The 14,319-nt window shown below is 48.3% G+C and overlaps 2 protein-coding genes across 5 annotated transcripts in view; both read right to left on the minus strand.

The window, feature by feature from the left end:
- The window catches only part of Camkk2 (calcium/calmodulin dependent protein kinase kinase 2), a 53,636-nt gene extending 52,270 nt beyond the window's left edge, over positions 1–1,366 (minus strand). For all 3 annotated transcript variants that reach the window (XM_021222502.2, XM_029533589.1, XM_021222499.2), the window contains exon 1: positions 1,251–1,366. The gene's annotated coding sequence lies outside the window, so the exon portion shown is untranslated. The remainder of the gene's footprint in view (positions 1–1,250) is intronic.
- An 8,171-nt stretch (positions 1,367–9,537) lies between these two features.
- Anapc5 (anaphase promoting complex subunit 5) overlaps positions 9,538–14,319 on the minus strand; it is a 33,364-nt gene continuing 28,582 nt past the window's right edge. For both annotated transcript variants that reach the window (XM_021222514.1, XM_021222511.1), the window contains exons 14-17: positions 13,991–14,098; positions 13,771–13,918; positions 10,333–10,495; positions 9,538–10,067 (exon numbers count right to left, since the gene is read on the minus strand). In XM_021222514.1, the coding sequence (XP_021078173.1) occupies positions 9,856–10,067; positions 10,333–10,495; positions 13,771–13,918; positions 13,991–14,098 (631 nt within the window). In that variant the 3' untranslated portion in view covers positions 9,538–9,855. The remainder of the gene's footprint in view (positions 10,068–10,332; positions 10,496–13,770; positions 13,919–13,990; positions 14,099–14,319) is intronic.

Here is a 14,319-nt window from a genome sequence, read left to right on the forward strand (position 1 = left end):
AAAAAAAAAAGGAACTCAGTGAATGTTAACTAGGGGGTGGGAGTGTAAGTTCTTTGGTTAAGGGTGAGTGGGCTTAGCATGCTCCTAGCACTGGGTTCTAACCCCGGCATGGATGAAAAATGTAACTACGATTATCCAAGGTAGGGGCTCATCATATGACAGTTTTGATGAAGTGGTGTAGAGCGGTAGAGTGTACAGGAGGGGGATCAGGCACACTGAAGCTGCTTCCGTACACTGATACACGATCTATTCTGAAACCGCAGTTTCTGTGGGCTTGGGAAGAGCGGCAGCCCCTGCCACTTGCAAAGAACAAAGGAGCTGTGGGGAGGCAGAGCAATCCTCCTCTCGGTCCTGTGGGGGCAGAGTCGGGAGGAGGAGTGGAAGACATCATTAATGCCCCAGGGCACCTGAAGTTTCTACTCCAGGACTGGGGGAACATCTCAGGAGGCTGTGGAAGGTAAAAGTTGCATCTAGGGTAATGGACGCGGAGCATGACCCACCCCCAGGTCAGGCGGCGGCTGCTTCTTTGCCCATGGCACCTGAGATGTCCTCCACCCCCCTGCTCCATCCCCCTGCAAAGTGCCACCTCTTCATCTCCAAGTGAGAGCAGCCGGGGAGGAGGCTGACAGAGCTGTGAAAACACCCCGTTTCCCAAAGTGGGCATCCAGGGAGGTGGGGAGAACCCTGGCATAGCCCCGGTGATAGCAGGGCACCACCAGCCTCAGGGCTGTGCCAGAGGGAGCCGGGCAGGCACTCTTTATGCACCGCGCGCTTCATGCAGCCCAAAGGTAAATTTAGGTCAAAAGGATCAAGTCGGCCTGTGAGGTCGGGGTGATCAGAGGGCAGACTCGGGTCCAAGCCTCTAGGACCGGGGTCCTCCCCGTGCCTGGCAGCCTGCGGAGGTGGCACGCTCCCGCGCGCTCAGGTTCCGCACCTGTCAAGCGCCAGGGGTGGCCTAGGCCATCGCCGGGATCCGGGACCGCCCCGGCCGGCGGACCTAGGTGCGGAACTCCAGGCCGGCTCCTGCCGCCGGACCCCGAGCGCCACCCTGCTCCGGAGGCCGGGGTGAAAGGGGGCGCAGCCCTCCACGTGGCGGGGCGCGGGGCGGCGCACGTGGGGTCCCCTCGGGGCCCGCCTCTGGGCTGTGTCTGCCGGCCCCCGCGCGTGTCCGGGACCCGGAGACCCACGGGGAGGTTGCGTCCCCCACCCCCACCCCCGGACTCAGCCCGGCCCGCCTCGGGCCAGCTCACCTGGGCTCCGCGCCGCCGCCTCCCGCGCTCTGCGCCCCCGGCTCGGCTTGGCTCGGCTCGGCTCGGTCCGGTTCGGCTCTCCACGGGAGGAGCCGCCCGGGCTTCGGCTCAGGCGCGGCGCGGCGCGGCGGCGCCTCGGGCTCCGTGCTGATTGGCCAAGGAGCCGGCGTGGAGCGCGCGTGCCCGCCGCAGCCTCGGCCGCGCGCGCCGGGTCCCGCGGAGACTTAAGTAGCGGCGGGGCGGAGGCGAGGTGGTGGTGGAGGGGGGGGAGGGGGGGGGAAGGAGGCGACCGGCGACAGGAAGCGAGGCCCCGCTCGCGCAGGGGCGCACAGGCCGCAAGTTTGGGAGTGGGACTCGGTTCCAGCCAGATGCTCCACGCCGCTTTGTTCCTAAGCGTGGAGAAGTTCCCCCCAAAGGCGATGGGGGGGAAAACCCAGGAGCCGTCTGGCGGTTCCCTCCCTGGATTTCGGGGCAACGCCCATTATGGGGAAACCCTTTCTGCAGCCGCCTCCCCACTGACCACTGCTGCAGGCTCGCCCTAAAATGCATCACTCACTCTGAACAGCCCAGCGAAGTTGTAGGTCTCCTCCCCACAAGGCTGACCAAACATTCTTCCCCTTTTTGACGGTCTACTCTGCTGGAGCCTTAAAATGTTTAGTCTCCCAGTTGGGTAACAACGGAGAAGAAAAAGGGTATTTCAAGGGCTCGCTCACCCAGTGGCCTTGAATGTGGGGGGGCCAGTGAACTCAGACTCTGAATGTTCACCAGGGGCTGTCTGCGTGCGTGTTTCTGCCGGCAGCCAAAAGGGAATCAGAGTTGAGATGTCAAATTCACTAAGGAGTCAAAGCTCTTTGTCAACTGGGTCGATTTCCAGCCCTCAATAAATTATTGCCATATTTCTGGGCTGGGCACTCACAAACAGTTCCCAGGAACGGATAAATAAACTCAATGAGCGTTCTAGTGAGATGGCCACCTCTGATACTGATCAGTGCTCTTCCAATTTATTTGTTTGTAGTAGCAACTGGAGCGAGTCTAGGTGGAATAGTACACGATAGTTAAAAGGACTGTTAGATCTATTTGTACCCCTCACACGAAATGAAAAACAAAAACATGTAGAGTAAGACACCAAGCTGCAGGAGACAGTATCATGCAGTTTGCGTGTCTTTTTAAGTCCCACTCTTGAGTGACTTCCCGAGGAGACATGAACAAATGTCTATTCACCCAAAATAGGGCGCCGACTACAGATCAAAAACATGCAAGTCCAGCTTGGTGAACCAATGGGTTTATTGGGCTTACTCATCTCCAGCATGGATGGTGACCTGCCAGAAGGAGTGTCTCCTTCGTTTACCTGCCCCCTTATATACTCCAGCATCTCCCCCCGGGGGGGGGGGCATGTGCTGTTGGGGATGGGCACAGGAGAAGAGGAAGGACCAACTGTAATCTCAGGTGAGGGTCTAATGACTCTCTCCCCATTCCTTCCCTGGAGGATGGATAACAGCTTCCCTCCGGTAAGGGACTGGTGCAGAGGCAAGCATAGCTGCTCTGATTTCAAGAGGGTAGTGGCATGTTCTAGGACTTCCGCGCGGTGTACGCTTAGGGATATAAGCTTGTGCAAAAGTCAGCGATTCGGTTCGTGTTAGATTCATGACGGTCTGACATCAAGACGGAAGTAGGCAGCTAGAGTGGTAGCTCAGAGGTAGCGGACTTGCCTAGAAGGTACTTGCATGGTCTAAAAATAAATAAAGGAAGCGGGCTGGAGAGATGGCTCCGTAGTTAAGAGCACCAGCTGCTCTTGCAAAGGATCTTGGTTCGATTCCCAGCACCCACATGATGGGTCACAACCTCTGGAACCCCAGAGGAGGGCATTGAGGGATTGAGGGCAGAGAATGGGACAGGGAGTATAGGAAGATGACATAGCTGTTTTATTTCCTCTATAAATGGTTGTAAAATAGATTGCAAAAATAGTCGATGCTGAATAGTGGGTACATAGTTCTGTATTTTTCTGTATTGTAACCCTCTCCCCAACCCCAAATGTATAGTACGGTAAGTAGGCAGGGCGGGGCTTTGGGGTCATGAGTGAAAGGGCACTTGTTGGTAAACTTTCGTAAAAGACGCTCAGGTCAACATTTCTGGCTCCACCCCGTGCTCTCAACAGAGAGAACGTAGGCGACCCTGCCATTTAGCAACCACCGACAATAATGAATAGATGGGTGTAGCAGTGTCCCAATAAAACTTTATTTACAAACATCACAGAGTGATTTTTCATACAGTTTTCCTGTGTGTTGCCATTTAGGAGGGCACTCTGAGGTCATCATGGGGGCGCACTCTGAAGTGACGAAGCTATTCAAAGGTCATTCGTGTTCCTCTAAGTAAATCCAATAAATGCACTGGTTCAGGCCATAAAAAATAAAAAAATAAAAAAAATAAATAAAAGAATGGGCTGTGGGGGTTGGGCAACTGCTTTCCTAAAGTAACTAAAAGAGATCCTGGTTTTCTTTCCTGTTATTTGTTAAAATTTATAATTCTATATGAACACGTCATGTTATACTAAATTGCCTACGGTTTGATTAAAGCACTGTAGATAACACAGGCAGAAACCCAGTGTAAAGTTAAAAGCTAAAGAAATGTTTAAAATGCCCATACAAGGGGCTGGAGAGATGGCTCAGCGGGTTAGAGCACCGACTGCTCTTCCAGAGGTCCTGAGTTCAAATCCCAGCAACCACACGGTGGCTCACAACCACCCGTAATGAGATCTGACGCCCTCTTCTGGTGTATCTGAAGACAGCTACAGTGTACTTATGAGTAATAATAAATAAATCTTTAAAAAATAAAATAAATAAAATACCCATACAAGATGACTCCACAGTTACAAGTACTCAGAGGACCCAGGTTCAATTCTAAGCACCCACATGATAGCTCACAATTTAGGTAGGAGATTTGACTCCCTCTTCTGTGAGCTCTTGGATTATTTGATGTTCAGCCAACCTTTTTGTCTTCATTCTTTCTTTCTTCACTCAAGCTGTTCTGTGGTGGTAGGGAATCAAACCAAGGGCCTTCTTGTATTTGCTAGATAAACATTTCACTGCAAAGCTAAAGGATCTGAGGTGGTGGGTTTTGTTTTAGGGATGAACTGTAAATTCCTATAAATTCCTAGGGTCTGGGCAGGCACCACACCCAAGACATTTGCATAACTCAGCATAAAGGTTGAAAAGCAATGACTCTGGGCTGAGATGGACTCCCTTCAAGTCCCTCGAACCCACTAATTACGTGTAATTATCTGCAAGCTTGGGCCATCTCTCCCAGTTTGGCTTCATCAGCTATCAGATAGGGATAATAACACTACGGAGCGCATAGACTTGCCCCATGGATTCAACCCGAGGATGCGTGTGAAGACATTATTAGCTCAGTGCCTAGTACCCAAGTGCTCACTGAAGCTAACTCCCGATATACTTAGCACGGTGCTAAAAATCCCATCAATTTATGTGCCTTTCTTATTAAAGCAAATTAGAACAAAGTGTAGAACACTATAATTGCCTGTCACTGCCATTCAGTTCCTCTTGTGCTAGGAGCCATCCCACACAAAGAAACCGATTTCTTCGCGGAGATAGGAAAACAAGAGTTAGCGTTGCATTTTCAACTCCCCCCACCCCCTTCCAGAAAATCCTATTCTAGGCAAACGGATCTTGTTGTCCTGACAACACAGATGGCCAGGAAAATAAGTAAACATGACATCCGAGTCTCTTTTTTTTAAGGAAAACTTAAACCCTGTGGAGGGGGCAAGGCGTAGAAATCTAAGACTTTATCATTTTCTCCCCCGTGTGTGGATGGCTTCACAAAGTCCTTTCAAGGCGCTGCCCCTCCTGCCTGAACAAGCCTGCGTTAAACCCATGTTGTTCCCGGGAGTGCTCTGTTGCGTAGGCTCAAGTATCTAGAACAAAAGAATGGGATTCATATCACCGATGGACTTGATTCATCCGGTTCTTTCTCTTCAACAGAGCAACAGCGAACAAGAGGCCTTGAGAAGGTACCTTGTACAGGCAGCAAGATGAATAGCTTTCTAAGTCAATACAAGCAGCACCGTAAAAGATGGCAGGGAGGGTTTACAAGAGGGCTCTTCAACTGTCTCTACAAACATTTGCAAAAAGAAAAACATCAGGACACGACTGACTATTCAAAACAAGTAGGAAAAATCCAGGCATACGGGTGAAGACAAAGATGGCCTTGGGAGAAAGGAAGGGCTGTCACTCCAGGGACTGAATCGTGTTTCTGGTCCTTAGCACTGACAGGGATGGCCCAGGCCACGAGGTCAGGGCTCAGTTTCCTCATTGGTAAAATGAGGAGGGCACGGTGCTTAAAGACGACGCCAAAGTTCTTAGTGGTGTCTGGTACGTGATAAATGGTATTACTACTAGTCAACAAATAGGTAAGTGCTCACAAAAACATCACAGGACCTTTCTAAACAGTGGGATCTGAGTAACGCTGAGCACATCAGGATCCCAATTCTACAACCTACTAGTTAGAAGACCTGGGGCAAGAAACTTCACCTCTCTCTGTCCCAGTGTCATCTGTTAAACTGAATTAACGCTATGGCCCAGTCTTTAGGACTGTTCTCAAGTTGAAATATAGGGTTGGTTTAAAAACCTTTTTTTTATTATTTTTAAATTCGTGTGTCTGTGTCACATGTGTACAGGTGCCTAAAGGACAACCTTGTCTCTTCTGGAGCTATATAGTTAAATGCTATGTAGTTAAATGCAATTGTGAGCTGCCCAATGTAGGGGGTGGGGGTGTGCTGGGAAGTGAACTTGCGTCCTCTGGAAGTACAAGTGCCCTTGACCACTGAGCCATCCCACTAACCCCAGAAATGTGACTATTTGGGTAAAGAACTCACAACAACCCATTCTGTAAATTCTAGCCCTCCGCACCCAGGTCAGGATGCATGCCTGGAGATCTCTAAGGATAATTGCTGAAGGCCACTGTGATAGACCCACGTGCTCGATGACTACAAAGCGTCCTAACCCTTTCTCACCAGACCAGTCAGCTATCACCCAGATAGTCGTGTCTGGGGTCCCTCTTGATAGTCCCACTTTCCATCCGACCTACTATCTCCTCTCGAAGGCCAGCCTGGGAGGCTGAGTTCCAGACCGGCTGGGAACAGCACGGGCTAGTTAGTTAGCTAAGGGCTGCTTCCCGGCTGGGGTGAAAATCAACCAGCAGAGATGGCCAGGTGGTTTTGTGAGTGAAACCAGGCACACACGGTTCTGAGATTAGCCACACTGCTTTGTACCCAGGAACAACTTGGACCCATGAATCTCTCTCTCTCTCTCTCTCTCTCTCTCTCTCTCTCTCACACACACACACACACACACACACACACACACACACACACACACACACTAGCTTATTTTTGAAATGCCTTGGCTCGCTCAAAGGCTGGGCAGTTCTAATCCTCCGCCCGGCTATCATAAACCTCCAGTACTCCTGACTCAACACCCTCTAAATCTATGATCTCTCTTTGCTGCTTTGCTCCCTTGCCTTTGCTGTTCAGGGTGCTTCTGGGTAGTTTTTTTAGGAGCTGCATTCTTTCTCACCTACATTTTGTTTTTTTGTTTTTTAAAGATTTACTTATTTATTTCATGTATATGGGTATCGCTGTAGCTGTCTTCAGACGCACCAGAAGAGGGCATTGGATCCCACTCCAGATGGTTGTGAGCCACCATGTGGTTGCTGGGATTTGAACTCAGGCCCTCTGGAAGAGCAGTCGGTGCTCTTAACCGCTGAGCCGTCTCTCCAGCCCCCTTCACCTACATTTTGGATGATTTTCCTTCTGCAGTTCTAAATCTGATCCATCCCCCTCCAAAACGTGGTGACTCCTCCTCTCTCCCTGTCCTAGCCCTCGAAAATCTAAGGGTCCCACCCTGTCTCCCTTTGCCCAGCCATTGACCGCTGGCATCTTTATTCATCGATCAAAAACCAACTGGGGACAAGGACCTTTAGTGATGGGACATGCAGATTGCTGGTTAAATCAAAGCATTAGAACCAATCCCCAACATGGTCCTTGCTCTAAATGGCCTCAGTATTTGGATTTAAGATGGAGTGGTGTGCTGATTTAAACCCAGCACTCTGGAGGCAGAGCTCTGTCAGTGTGAGGCCAGCCTACTCCTCACAGTAAGATCTAAGCCAGCCAAGGTGCTAGAGATTAAACCCCGATCCTCAAGCGCCTCGCTCAGTCATGGTGCTACAGCTTAGCACCAGAAAATTGTATTCCAGAAACCTCTCATTTTTTTATTTTTCATGTGGCCCTACGAATTCCAGTCAGTTCTGATCCATCTTGACAGGGCTGGGGTTTAATGTTGGTGCACATGAATGGTAACAAGGACTGGTGGTGCAGCTCGGTGGTTTAACACATACTGGGCATGTACAAGATGCTGGGTAATCTAGCATTGTCTACTCCCTCACTTCCCTCCCACCCCCCCACCCCCCCAAGCAGGTATCAGCCAGATGCAGTGACGCAGACCTGTTTACAGAGGACTTCAGGGAGGCTGAGATAGAAAGATCCAAGTTTGAGGTCAGCCTGGGCTACAGTGTCTAGAAAGAAACAAAACATAAAGGAAAATAAATTCACTATCTAGTTTCCTGCTGGAAGAATTTTTTTTTTTAAGTACACAGTCATTATTGTGATTCCATTTCTACAAATACAGCCTCCACAGAAATTAAAGGGAAGATTTTTTTTTTTAAACATCAACACTCCAGTTCGTGTCTCTACTTCTATCGTGAGCCTGTCTCCAGAGCAGCTGTCTTTGGCCAGCAAACACTCCCTGGCGGATGGAGTTGTTTTTCATTGCTTCAGAGAGAAACTGTTTCTCATTAGGAGGTTTAAATATAACAGAGAACGGGCCAATGACAGAAGCTGCAAGATTTGGTTGGTTCCTTGTGGCTTTAGAAGAGCGGTTCGTGTGTAGGCTGCTTTGGCCCAGAACCGTGGGCATTCGCCTGTGTGAAGGGGAAGAAATTCATGAACACACAAAGACAACTCACTCTGTTTAACTGTAGGGTTGAGATATGCAAATGACAGTGTTTAACAGAGCCTCTAGACCCCCTCCACGCTTCCTTTCTCTTCCCTTATAATCACCTCCATGTTTACATACAGAAAAGCACATGCATGCAGAAGAGATACAACAACAACAAAAAAAAAAAAACAAGAAAATTTGCTATTGTTCTTAATATCACAAAATAAAGTCACCGTCTCTTTTTTTTAATCTCCAGTGACGTGCTGTGAACAACCACACACAAGGACTGGCTCAGAGCGACAGCAGGGGAAGCTGCAGAAGTAAACCTAAGGCTCATGAAAGCATGCGGGGTTTGGGGAAGGTGGGTGCGGCTGGCACTATAGTTCAGTGGAAGAGCACTTGCCTGGGATGTGCAAGGCCCTAGGTTGGATCCTTAACACTGGAAGAAAACAAAATCCACAACAAACCAGTAAACCTTTCTATTAGGGGTGTGGTTGGATTGTGTCCCAACATGTGATCCTGTGCACAGTAGTCAAAGGACAACTATGTGGAGTCAGTTTTCTCTTTTATATGGGTGCAGGGGATGGAACTTGCGATGTCTGATCTGTATGATAAATTGACGATACATTTTTGCCAGCCCTAAAGGTTTTTTTTTTTTTTTTTTTTTGGTTTTTCGAGACAAGGTTTCTCTGTATAGCCCTGGCTGTCCTGGAACTCACTTTGTAGACCAGGCTGGCCTCGAACTCAGAAATCCACCTGCCTCTGCCTCCTGAGTGCTGGGATTAAAGGCATGCGCCACCACCACCCGGCCAACTTTTTTTCTTTTAATGCAATTTTGTGGGTATGCGCCTATGAGGGCGTGTGTGCCTGTGTGCACACTTTGGGAGAGGGGAGGCAGAGACAGAAGCTCGGTGTCTTCCATGACCCTCCACTTGACAGAGTCCCTGGAGCCCGCTGATTCTGCTACTCCTGCTAGGCAGCTTGCATGAGCAATCCCACCGCTGCCTCCTGAGGGCTGGGGTAGTTATCAGCAGACATGTCTCCCCTCACTTTTATGTGGGATCTGGAAATCTAAACTTGCTGTCTCCCCAGCTCTCAAATCTTATTCTTTGAAATGGGATCTCCCAGTGTGGCACTGGCTTGCCTTAAACTCTCTATGGAGATTAGACTGGCCTTGAAGACAATACCCTGCCTCTACCTCCCAAGTGCTGGCATTAAAGGCCTGAGCCACCAACCCTCTGTAAGCAGATTTAAAAGGATACACTGGTTTAATTTTTCAGTAATTTATTTGAATTTTATGTACATCGGTGTTTTGACTGCTTGTATGTGAGGGTGTTAGACTCTCTGGAACAGGAGTTACAGACAGTTGAGAGCTGCCATGATGGCGCTAGGAATTGAACCCAGGTCCTTTGGAAAATCAGTTAGTGCTCTTAACTGCTGAGCCATCAGTCCAGCCCCTAGATACAGTTCTTAACAAAGATACTGACAATTCAACCCCGAAAAAACCCCACCTCAGACAAACTGATCAGAACAGTTTATTGACTACGAGATAGCATGGAATGACCCACCCCTAAATACATAACAGCAGGGAGTCCTGCCTAGAGATGGTTAATCAAGGGCACCCCATGGGCGGGCAACTCCTGGTGCAGCTGCCGGAAGATCATGGCACAATGGTTCCTCTCCTGGGTCTTGCCCAGGGCGTGGTACAGCCTGGCCTGGAAGTAAGCAACGTCCCTGATGCGCTCTCTGCAGTCGACTTTCGAAAAGTAGTTCTTGGCTTCACTGAGGTTCTGAACGGCGGCTTCCAGAGCTGCCATGGGGTGGGAGGGAGATCAAGTTAGCATTTCAGTCTTCAAAACCTGCTATCCAGATTCACATATACCATACAACAGATATTCTTATAGTCTCCACTCTTTAAAATATGAAGAAGAAAAAAAGTCCACCATACTATGGAAAGCTTTGTCTTACTTCTTTTTGTTTTAAAAATTAAAACTAAAACGTAGAATGCTAGGGCTGGTGAGCTGATTCAGCAAGCCCAACCGACAGGCAAGCCCGACTCTCCACACAGTTCCTACCTTCCGCTTTCTTCACTGGGTCATAGGAAGCTGCCGAAGCCACTTGGCACTTGGACACTAAGAACATGGCACGGCCTTTGTCCAGGATAGCCCCATCAGCCAGGATGGGCTCAATAGCCATGTGGAGAAGGGTTAAGGCCTGTTCTGGGATTCCAAGGATGAGCTAAAAAAGAAACACCAGATCACTGTTCACACTCATGTCCTGTGCCCACTACCAAGACGGGCTCGTCACACGCATGTCCTGTGCCCATTACCAAGATGGGCTCGTCACACGCATGTCCTGTGCCCACTACCAAGATGGGCTCGTCACAGGGATGTCCTGTGCCCATTACCAAGATGGGCTTGTGTTCTGGGTATTTTCTCCATGGCACAGGCTATCTCATCCTGCACAACACGTTCCCAGAGAATATATGTACAAAGCAGTATGATTTCAACAGAGGCTTTGCATGTGTTTGTTTTATTTATGACAAGGTCTTACTGTTGTAGCCTAGGCTGGACTGTAACTTCCTGTAGCCTAGGCTGGCCTCATATGTGCAGCAGTTCTCCAACTCCTGTCTCTCAAGTGATGAGATTGCAGGCCGCCCCGCCTAGTCCGGCTTTCAAGTCTGTCTTTACAGGCATGGTGGTGAAAGCCTGTGATGATTCTCACTTCCCAGTTCCATCCTCAACACCACAGGAAGAGAGAACTAGACAGTTAATCTAAACATTATTGAGATGGACTGGTGACGCATACCTAGCCCCAGAGCGTGGGAGGCTAAGTCAGGAGTGCCCTATACTTGACGGCACTCAATTCTACATTCTATAGAATAATGTATACAGTATACGTAACCTGGCACTATTGATAAAAGAACAAACATATGGGCAGTTAAACAGAACTCAGAGTGCAGGAATCAATGGACATATCTAGCACAAACTGATTTTCTCAAAGGTGCCAACATTATTTAGCAAGAGAAAAGGTTTGTTTTTGATACAGGGTTTCTCTGTGTAGCCCTGGCTGTCCTGAAACTCACTCTTTAGCCCAGGTTAGCCTGAACTCAAGAGATTTGCCTGCCTCTTGCCTCCCAAGTGTTGGCCTGAAAGAAGTCTTTCCAATAAATTTTAATAAACAGTGCTGAGATGACTGATCTGACAAAGGAAACAATGAAATCTGTATAAAAATCAACTCAAGATAATTCAAAGCCCTGGGCTGGAACAATGTCTGAACTCACAGTGCCGGCTCTGCTAGCATGAGGACTAAGTTTGATCTTCGAGCCCCTCCTAAATTCCTGGGTTTAACCCCAGCACTGAGGAGGCAGAAATGGGGCTACTGGCTGCCAGCCTGCCTGACTCAGTGAGCTCTGGGTTCAGTGAGAGACTCAGCCTCAAGAAATAAGGCTGAGAACAATTAAAGACACCCAAGGTTGATCTCTGGCCTCCACAAACAGACACATGTGCACAAGCACACATATATGCATACACATTATGTACACACATAAATTTCAAAGACCTAAATATAAGTGCTAAAACTGTATGACATTTGTAGAAAACTAAGAGAAAGTCTCCATGACCTTAGATGTGGCAATCACTTCTTTGATGAGCAATACAATACCAAAAGCACAAGAAACAAAGAAAATGGCTACATACGAGATCCTATCTCACAAAGAAAAATGGCTAAAACGGAATTTATCAAAATTAAAAAAATATTGATCAACATGATCAAGAAGATACATCTCGTGACTAGAAGAAAATGTTTAGTATAGGCTTGCAACACAGATCTCTAAAGGTGGGGATCAGTTTAAAGCCATCCTGGGCCCTGTTTCAAAACCAAACAAACAAAAACTCTTTTTTTTAAAAAAATTTATTTAATTTATGAATGTGAGTACACTGTTGCTGTCTTCAGACACACCAGAAGAGGGCATTAGATCCCATTACAGATGGTCATGAGCCACCATGTGGTTGCTGGGATTTGAACTCAGGACCTCTGGAAGAGCAGTCAGTGCTCTTACCCGCTGAGCCATCTCTCCAGTCCCCAAACAAAAACTTTTATAAGTCAACATCAAAATTACACACAGCCTCGCCAGCTTTGGTGATGAACGCCTGTTATCCTTGCACTACAGAGCAAAGGCTAGAGGAAGTTTGAGGCCAGCCTGGTATATATAGTTAAGTTAGTCCCCAGGTAGCCCATGGTACACAGGAAGACCCTGCCTCAAGGTGGGGTGGAGGAAGCCAGGTTTTGTGACACAAATAGCTTATAACCCTAACATTTAGGACGCAGAGGCAGGATCCCAAGTGTAGGCCAGCCTGGGCTACATAACCAGACCTTATATAAAAACAAACGAGCAAAACAATAAAAATTAGAAATGAAGAAAGAGTGCTGGAGAGATGAAGAGTCATGGGGAAGCTATAAAGAACCTGAGTTCAGGTCCCAGCACCCACCCCAGGTCCAAGAGACCCAAGCCCTCTTCTGAACCGAGCGGACCTGCACTCGCAATCACACTCTCACCTAATAAATACTGATGCTCAAAGTCACTGGTCACCAGAGACCAGAGCACCAAAGCCACAATGAGCCACCACGTCACACACACAGTACAGTAATAGAAACTGCAAAATCCCAGAGAGCTGGCAAATTCTTACTCGAGACAATTCTGGTAAGGTATTAATACAGTATTACTCAGAATACAAGAATGACGAGTCCACTATGAACCATTTAGCACCATTTATGCCAAAAATAGTTAAGCAGTTCCTAAAAGAAATTAAAATTATCATATGATTCAACAGTTCCACTCCTAGATGTCTAAGAAAACCCGAAACAGGTATTCAGACAAAAATCTGGATATGAGGAGATGAGAAGATGGCTCAATGGATCAAGTTTACCACACAAAGCCGTAGGTTCACACCCCTAGAACCACATAAAAAGCCTAGGTGTGGTGACTGCCTGTGGAAAGCAGATGCTGGAGGTCTGTGGAGATGGCGCAGTTGTTAACATCCCAGCCATGCAAACCACAGGACCTCAGTTTGGTTCCCAAGCAAGCACAAAAAGAGCTGGACAGTGACATGAGCCTATAATCCCTGTGATGGGCTCACAAGAGCCATGGGTATCATAGGGCTCGATGAGAGTGGTTAGCCAGTCTACCCTAAAGGACACGCACAGGTCCCGGTAGAGACCGTGTGTGTGCGGACATACGTGTGTGTGTGTGTGTGTGTGTGTGTGTGTGTGTGTGTGTGTGTATGTGTGTGTGTGTGTGTGTAAAATAAATAAATAAATATATATATAAATATTATATACACACACATATACACACACAGTGAGAGAAACTCAAAATAAGGTGGACAGCCTCCAAGGAATGACAGCCAAGGCTGACTCTGGCTTCCATATGCAAACACATGTACCCCATAAACATAACACACCCTCATCCCCACAGTTCCCCACAGGGGGGGGAAAAAACCACACTGGCTTACCTGGGCATAAGCCAAGTTGAGCACAGTTTCGGAGGCCAAGTACTGTAATCGGTATTCTTTGGAGAGGGCCAGAGCTTCCAGGAGCACAGGCATGGCAATGGTCGGAGACGAAGAGCGCCAGTACAGCTCTGCCACCGACAGGAGGACGCTGAGCAGAGAGGAGAGTGGGATGAGAAGGCCTGCCTCCCAGGCCCCTTGGGACACCCAACAGACTGCTTACCTGATGACCATTTCGGTGTTCTTTAACTTCTGACAGTACGTCAGCAACTTCTGCAGAAGCTTGTGTGCCTCTGTCATTTGGTTCTGAGCTTGCAGTACGACGGCTTTTCTGAAACAAGCAAAACAAACAGTAATGGTCACACAGGGGTCTGCAAGCCTTTCAACTGTAACCATCTGGGATCAAGGATTTATCTCCTCAGCAGGACTGCTAACTTCTAAATCGGAGAAAATAAACAAAAAAGACAGGCTGGAGAGATGGCTCAGCGGTTATGAGCACTGACTGCTCTTCTAGAGGTTCTGAGTTCAATTCCCAGCAACCACATGGTAGCT

Source organism: Mus pahari, chromosome 23 (genome assembly GCF_900095145.1).
Source record: "Mus pahari chromosome 23, PAHARI_EIJ_v1.1, whole genome shotgun sequence".
Taxonomy (NCBI): Eukaryota; Metazoa; Chordata; class Mammalia; order Rodentia; family Muridae; genus Mus; species Mus pahari.